This window comes from Rhinopithecus bieti, unplaced genomic scaffold (genome assembly GCF_001698545.2).
Source record: "Rhinopithecus bieti isolate Rb0 unplaced genomic scaffold, ASM169854v2 scaffold_662, whole genome shotgun sequence".
Classification (NCBI taxonomy): domain Eukaryota; kingdom Metazoa; phylum Chordata; class Mammalia; order Primates; family Cercopithecidae; genus Rhinopithecus; species Rhinopithecus bieti.
In genome coordinates, this window is record NW_016803231.1 from 211,071 (window position 1) to 219,800 (window position 8,730).

The 8,730-nt window shown below is 35.5% G+C and overlaps 1 protein-coding gene across 5 annotated transcripts in view; it reads right to left on the reverse strand.

The window, feature by feature from the left end:
* The window catches only part of SCAPER (S-phase cyclin A associated protein in the ER), a 333,543-nt gene that overhangs the window by 166,514 nt on the left and 158,299 nt on the right, over nucleotides 1-8,730 (reverse strand). For all 5 annotated transcript variants that reach the window (XM_017870307.1, XM_017870315.1, XM_017870326.1 and 2 more), the window contains exon 15: nucleotides 1,215-1,355. In XM_017870307.1, coding sequence (XP_017725796.1) covers nucleotides 1,215-1,355 — 141 coding nt within the window. The remainder of the gene's footprint in view (nucleotides 1-1,214; nucleotides 1,356-8,730) is intronic.

Sequence of the window (8,730 nt, forward strand, 5' to 3'; positions counted from 1 at the left end):
ATGGTGCTGGGATAATTGGCTAGCCATAAGTAGAAAGCTGAAACTGGATCCTTTCCTTACTCCTTATACGAAGATTAATTCAAGATGGATTAGAGACTTAAATGTTAGACCTAATACCATAAAAACCCTAGAAGAACACCTAGGTAGTACCATTCAGGACATAGGCATGGGCAAGGACTTCATGTCTAAAACACCAAAAGCAACGGCAGCAAAAGCCAAAATTGACAAACGGGATCTAATTAAACTAAAGAGCTTCTGCACAGCAAAAGAAACTACCATTAGAGTGAACAGGCAACCTACAGAATGGGAGAAAATTTTTTCAATCTACTCATCTGACAAAGGGCTAATATCCAGAATCTACAAAGAACTCAAACAAATATACAAGAAAAAAACAAACCACCCCATCAAAAAGTGGGCAAAGGATATGAACAGACATTTCTCAAAAGAAGACATTCATACAGCCTACAGACACATGAGTTGATGGGCACAGCACACCAACATGGCACAAGTATACATATGTAACAAACCTGCACGTTATGCACATGTACCCTAGAACTTAAAGTATAATAAAAAAAAATAAACAAAACAAAACAAAACAAACAAAAAAAAGAAAACACATGTCCATCAACAAGTGACTGGGTTAACAAATTACGGTATTTCCATATGTAAAGAAATGGAAGGAATGACTCAGCAATAAAAAGGAAGGAATTATTCACACACACAACAGGATGGATGAAGTTCCAAATAACTATTATGAGGGAAAGACAGAGAAAATAATAGATAATGTATGATTCCACACACATAAGTTCTAGAAAATGCAAACATCTATACTGATAGAAAGCAGATCAGTAATTAGATAATAGAGTTGAATGAAGGAATGAATTACAAAGAGGAATTGTATATTATGTTCATTGTACTGATAGTTTCAAGGATATAATACATGTCAAAACTCATCAAATGGAATAATTTAGATATGTGCTGCTTATTCTCTATCAATTATACCTTTATAGGGTTGTAAAAATAGTAATAGATGGCTCACAGAATTATCAAAGGGATAAAATATTGCACCTCGTAAGTTTTAAATGAGCCTGTAAAATGCTGTTATCCTAGAACAGAATAAACACTGCATAAACATTACCTTCTATTACTATTATATAACAATTGAAAAAAGTACTTGGGTAGTTAAGTTAACATTTAAAGCTCTTATGATATACCTTAGCTTCTTCTTCTTGTGCTTTCTTCACAATTGCTTGTAATTGCACTTCTCGCTTAAACTCAGCATGAAGTAATTTTTCTTCCATCATCCTGCGTCGTTGATCTAGTAATTCTTCCTTCCACTTCCGGACATCCTTCTCCTGCGTATAGTGAATTATCACATCCTTAATTTCAATATATACAATCATTTAAATGAAGTACTAATAAATAAATGACTTATGAAATACAAACTCTAAGTGTGGAAAAATGTGCAGCAATATGACTAACAATTAAGGATGGGGACTATCAGGCCAGACTACCTGAATTCATAATCTACACTGGCCACTTACTAGCTGTATAATCTAGACAACTTTTTTAGCCTATGTCTCAGTTTCCTTATCTCTACACAGGAAATAAAAATAATAATATTACCTAACTCACAGGACTATTTGAAGGTTCATAAAACTCTCAGAACAGTGGCTTAGACATGCCTCTACAGAAATATTTGCATTATTCTTGTACTGTCATCATGAGTATGTTTAAAATGAATGTAGTGTATATTTAACCTTATAAACATTAACATCTCTATGATGTAACCCACATTCAAGAAAAATCAGTAATTTTATCCTAGAAACTGAAAAATGACTTCTAACAAATCACATTATTTGCATAAGAAACATTCTCTGAAGGAACAGAGAGGGTTTCACCTACAAAAAATATAGACATAATAATTGCTACTTGATGTTGTTTTAAGAAATTAACCCTTAAATTTTTAATTCCTTAAAACAACCTCAAACAGAAGAAGTAAAAGCTTGTTCTGTGATCTAGGAAATAAGATTCAGCACCATGAGAATAAATCATAGAAAATCAGAAGATGGGTCAATATGAGTGGAAAAAACCTACAATTTTAATTGAGTTGTTTCTCTCAATAATTGTGTTGAACCATCCAAAAAAATATGATACAAAAACAGCACTACACGAAGAGCCAGATGATATGTCCTTAAAGCCTCAGCTCTGCAAATTATTGGTTGTGTAACACTGGAAACAACACTTAGCCTCTCCTAGATTGTTTTTACATCTATAAAATGAGGTTCAGTACCTGCCTTGTGTACATCATAGAGTTATTGTGGTGATGTGATGACATCACTCATGTGAAACACTGTTGAAAACAATAATCCATCATACAAATGGAAGATGAAAATTGCCATTAAAATTAATTTAAGGGATACCTACATTGATGAGAAAATAACCAGAACACATCTAAAGTCTTGTATACTTTCACTAATCAATGATTTTCTTGCATGAATACTTGGAGATCACGTTTAGATAAAAGAAAATATACTATAATTGTGCTGGTATTTAAAAACACAGTAAGAGAAGAATTGTGATTGTGCTAGAGCACTTCTCTTAAGTTAAAATTAAAATAATACACTGACTCTTGTAGAACTCCACAAGAGACTGCTTTTCATATCTAATCTATTCATCTACATGACAAATTATTGAGATTCAAGTAAAAATAAAACTCAAAGAATTTTCTTATAGTCCTAGTCAACTTTACACCGTACTCAACAGAATCTTGCACTACCTAACGTACTTTTATGAATATTCAAATTATGTGGTCCAACTATTTCTCCCAAATTTAAACTACACACTAAAAGTAATCCAAATAATATGCTTAACCTATGGCTATTTATACTGTTTTCTAATACCAGAAGGTAACAAAAGAGTTCACCTGTAATTACAATATAGTGGCCATACATCTTTCATCATGCTGTGTTAGGTACTTGTAGTATGGAGCCTCTGAGATGGTGCCCAGTGATCTAAGCCACCTGGTTTTAAGATCCTTATGTAATCTCCTCCCATACTGTATCAGGACTGTGACCAAAAGAATACAGCAAAAGCGATGCTATAAAACTCAGCACAACTTCCTTTTATCAACTCTCTTAGGTACTTTTTCCTTTCTCTCCCCGACTCTCTCTCTCTGATTTTCTATGGAGAAACCACTGGCCATGTCATGAAGACACTTGGGCTGTAGAAAGGTATACTTGGCAAGAAACTGAGGTTTCTGGCCCACAGCCAAAGGGGAACAAAAGCCAGCAAATAACCGCACAAATGAGTATGGAAGTGGATCCTCCAGACCCAGATGACTATGACCTGACTGATAGCTTGACTAAAAATTCATCAGGCTGGAAGCAGTGGCTCATGCCTGTTATCCCAGTACTTGGGAGGCAGATCACTTCAGGTCAGGAGTTCGAGACCAGTCTGGCCAACATGGTGAAATCTCATCTCTATAAAAATATAAAAAATTAGCCAGGTGTGGTGGCGCATGCCTGTAACCCCAGATCCTCAAGAGACTGAGACAGGAGAATCACTTGAACTTGGGAGGTGGAGGTTGCAGTGAGCCAAGATTGTGTCATGGCACTCCAGCCTAGGCGACAGAGCCAGACTCCATCTCAAAAAAAAAAAAAAAAAAAAATCATCAGAGACCCAGAGCAAGAATGATGGCCAGATACGATGACTCACGCCTGGAATTCCAGTGCTTTAGAAAGCCAAGGTAGAAGGATTGCTTGATGCCAGGAGTTCAAGACCAGTCTGGGCAACATGGCAAGACCTTGTCTCTACAAAAAAATTAAAAATTTAACCAGGCATGATGGCATGTGACTGTAATCTTGGTTACTCAGGAGGTTGAGGCAGGAGGATGGCTTCAGCCCAGAAGTTCTAGGCTGCAGTGAGCTATGCTGCATCACCACATTCCATCCTGGGTGACAGAGCAAGTCCCTGGCTCTAAATAAAACAATAAAAGAATCACTATGCAAGTCCTGGTTGCCTTTTTCACAGAAATAGTGACCTGATAAATGTTTGCTGTTTTAAGCTAAGTTTTTCCGTTATTTGTCATACAGCATAGATAACACAGTACTCAGTTATAAGAGTGACTGTATATTAAGCAACATCCATCCTAGCACTATGTTACTGTTTTACATACTTGCCTCATTTAAGCATCACAACAGGTTAATAATTACAATTGTCATTTTTCAGAAAAAGAAACTGAAATACAATAATGTTAAGTAACTTGCTCAGGGAATCATAGCTTATTATCTGATAAAATCAGGATTTAAACTTGGTTGGCTCTCTCCAGAGCCCATGTTATTTCCACTTACCACACTGATCAATAGTTATTCGGCTCTAAATACACAGACTCTCTTCTGTAAATATAATTAGTGCTTATCCAAACTTGATCATCTTTCCCTGATGTTGAAAATCATGGTTTTCCTCTTCTAATCAGTTTACATCCCATTACATTCATAGATTTTCTAATGAAGAAATATCTTTGAATTCCAAGAATAAACTCAAAGTTTCCTATGTTTTCAGGTATTTTGTTTTTTGTTAACTACAGTCATGATGCTGCACATTACATCATCAGAAATTATTAATCTTGCATAAGTCAAACTTTTGTACCCTTTGACCAATACCACTCCATCTCCCCTCTCAGCTTCTATGAATGTGACTTTTTCATATTCCACATAGAAGTGAGATCATGCAGCATTTCTCTCTGTGTCTCTTTTCACTTAGCTTAATATCTCTAGCTCCACCCACGTTGTCACAAGTGTCAAAATTTCATTCTTTTTAAGGCTAGATAATATTGTTTTTTATACATATATACACACATAAATACATGAACACACACACACACACACATATATGTATCATATTTTTTTCATTCATCAGCAGACACTCAGGTTGTTTCCATATCATGGCTATTACAAATAATGTTACAGTGAACATGGGTGCACAGATATCTCTTCTTGATCCAAATTTCAATTCCTCTGTATATATACCCAGAAGAAGAATCGCTGATCATATGATAGGCTCTATTTTAATTTTTTGAGGAAATTCCATATTGCTTACTATAATGGTTATACAAATTTACATTCCTACCAACAGCATACAAGGATTCCATTTTCTCCACATCCTCCCCAATACGTGTCTCCTGTCATTTTGAGAATAGCCATCCTAACAAGTGTCAGGTGATACTTCACTCAAGTCTGATTTCCATTTCCCTGATCATTATAGATGCCAAGGACCTTTCCACGTACCTGTTAGCCTTTTGGATTTCTCCTTTTGAGAAGTGTCTCTTTAAGTCCTTTGCCCATTTTTGAGTCAGGCTGTTTTCTTGCCACTGAGTTGTGTGAGTACTTCAAATATTTTGGATATTAATGTCTTATCTGATATATTTTTTACAAATATTTTTCTCATTCCATAGCTGTCTTTTCATTTTGATAATGTTTTCATTTGCTGTACAGGTTTTTAATTTAATTCCACATGTCTAATTTTGCTTTTGTTGCCTGTGTTTTTCTGTCATATTTTAAACAATTATCACCAAGATCAACGTCAAGGTTTTTCCGAAAGTTTTCTTCTAAAAGTTGTATGGTTTCAGATCTTATGTTTAAGCCTTTAATCCATTTTGAGTTGATTTTTGTGTATGGTGTAAGATAAGCGTCCAATTTCATTCTTTCGCATGTGGATACCCAGTATTCCCAATATCCTTTGTTGAAAAGATTATGCTTACCCCATTGTAGGTTCTCAGCATCCTCGTCAAAGACTAGTTGCCCATAATTGCATAGGTTTATTTCTGGGTTTTCTATTAAGTTTCATTGGTCTGTGTGTATGTTTGTATGCTAGTGCCAAATTGTTTGATTACTATACCTTTATAACAAAATTTGAAGTTAGAAAGTATTATGACTATAGCCTTTGCTCTTCTTGCTCAAGATTACTTTCGATCTTTGGGGTCTTTTGGAGTTTCACATGAATTTTAGGACTGTTTCTCTATTTCTCTAAAAACAAATGGTTGGGGTTCTGATAGAGATTGCACTGAAACTGTAGATCACTCAAGGCTGTATGGACATTATAATAATATTAATTTTCTAATCCATGAACTCGGATGTCTGTTTACTTGCTGCTTTAAATTTTTTTTCATAAACTTACAATTTTCACTACATAAGTGATTCAACTCCCTGCTTAATTCCTAAGTATTTTATTCTTTTTGTTGCTAATATAAGGAAAACTGTATCCTTAATTTCTCTCTCATATAGTTCATAGTTAGTGTATGAAAACCCCACTGATTCCTAAGCATGTTGATTTTCTATCTCTAAACATTACTGAATTCATATATTATTTCTCCAAGTTTTCTGTTGAATCTTTAAGGTTTTCCATATTTATGTTATCTACAAACAGATAATTTTACTTCTTTCTCTTCCCATATAATGCATTCATTTCTTCTTCTTGCCTGACTGCTTTTCCCAGTATTTCCAGTACTATGTTGGAGAGAAATGGTAAAAGTGGGGATACTTGCCTTTTACCAAATCTTAGAGAAAAAGCTTTCAGTTTTTCCCAATTATGATGTTAACTGTGGGTTGTTCATATATGGGCTGTCTTAGTCTGTTCTGTGCTGCTATAACAGAATATCAGAAACTAGGTAATTTATTAAGAAAAGAAATGTATTTATCATATAATAGTTCTGGAGACTGGAAGTCCAACAACAAGGTGGTGGCATCTGATGAGGTTCTTCTTACTAAATCAACCCCGGAGGAAAGCAACAGGGCAAGAGAGGGCAAAGGGTGGCAGGGGCACTATGGGGAGCTGAATCCAACCTTTAATAAGGCACCCACTCCTGCAATAAGGACCCACTTCCACAATAATGGTATTAATCCATTCATAAGAGCAGAGCCAATATAACCTAATCTCCTCCTAAAGAACCCACCTCTTAATATGGTTACAATAGCAATTAAACTTCCATATGTGTTTTGGAGGGGATAAACATTAAAACAACAGCACTGGCCTATATTGTGTTGAGAAAAGTTCCTTCTATACCTATTATGTTGAGAGTTTTTTTCATGAAAGGATATTGAACTTTGTCAAGTGTTTATCCTGCATCTACTCAGATATTAGTGTTTTTCTGTCTTTCACTGTATTAATATAGTATACAGCATTTATAGATTTTAGTGTATTTCACCATACTTACATTCCAGAGATAAATCCCACTCAATGATGGTATGATTGTTAATGTATTCTTGAATTTGGTTTGCTGGTATTTTAAAGAGGATTTCTGCATCTATGTTTATCTGGAATACTGGCCTGTAGTTCTCCCCTTTCTTGTGTTTCTGTCTAGATTTGGAATCAGAGTGATGAAGGTCTCGTAACACAAGCTCGGGCGTTGTAAGAGACAGGAAAAACTAAATTGTTTTTCCTGCTCTCACATACAACACAATAACAATTCTCTTCACCCAGATTTATATGGGGTTTTTCTCACACTGACCACTTCCCTGACCCCACCTAGCTGTCATATAATTCAATCCAATTCTGACATTATCTACCTGGTCCCACAGATAAAGGCTCAGTCCCACAAGATTGCCCCCACAACTTCAGATGCAAATCACAAGTCCCAAGTTCTGACCCATACTTCTGACAAACCAGCTATAAATTTGGGATTCTCACAACTGTCTCCTGAAGTTTGATTCATTTGCTAGAGTGGCCCACAGAACTCAAGGAAACACTTTACTTACTATTGTCAATTTATTACAAAGGAACTTTTAAAGGATGTAGATAAACAGCCAGATGGAAAAGATGCCTAGGGCAAAGTGTGAAGAAGGGACACGAAACTTACATGCCCTCTCCAGGTGTGCCACTTTTCAGGTACCTCCACATGTTTAACAACCCAGAAACTCCCCAAACTCTGTTCTTGGGATTTTTCATGGAAACTTCATTACAGAGGCATGATTTATTAAATCACTGGCTTTGGCAATCAACCGAACCTGGAGGTCCAAGTTCTGGTAGCCAGCACCAACTCTGAGGCTATCCAGGACACTACCGAGAGTAGCCTCATTACAACAAAAGATGCTCCTATCACTCAGCAAAGCCCAAGACATTTAGGAACTCTGTTTCAGATGCTCTTATCACTCAAGAAATTACAAAGATCATAGAAATTATCTGTTGGGAACCAGGGTCAAAGATCACATATTGGAAAAACAATATTATCCTAGTGCTTCTATCTACCAGAGTTTTAGTAGCTCTAAGTCAGGAACCAGGGGCAGAGACCAATATAATATTTCTTATTTCACAAAAGTGTTCCCTCTTCTTTTATTTTTCAGAAAAGTTCAAGAAAGGCTGGTACTACTTCTCCTTTAAATGTTTCATAGAATTCATCAGTGAAGTCATCTGGCCCTAGGCTCTTTTTGTTGGTTTTTTGATTGAGTAATTCAATCTCTGTATTTGTTATTGGTCTGTTTAGGCTCTTTATTTCTTCTTCTTTTTTTTTTTTTTTTTTTTTTTTTTTTTTTTTTTTTTTTCACTTTATAGCTGTTTGAATGGTTATTTTCTTTTTTCTTTTTTGTTTTATTATACTTTAAGTTCTAGGGTACATGTGCATAACGTGCAGGCTTGTTACATATGTATACTTATGCCATGTTGGTGTGCCGCACCCATCAACTCGTCAGCACCCTTCAATTCATCATTTATATCATGTATAACTCCCCAATGCAA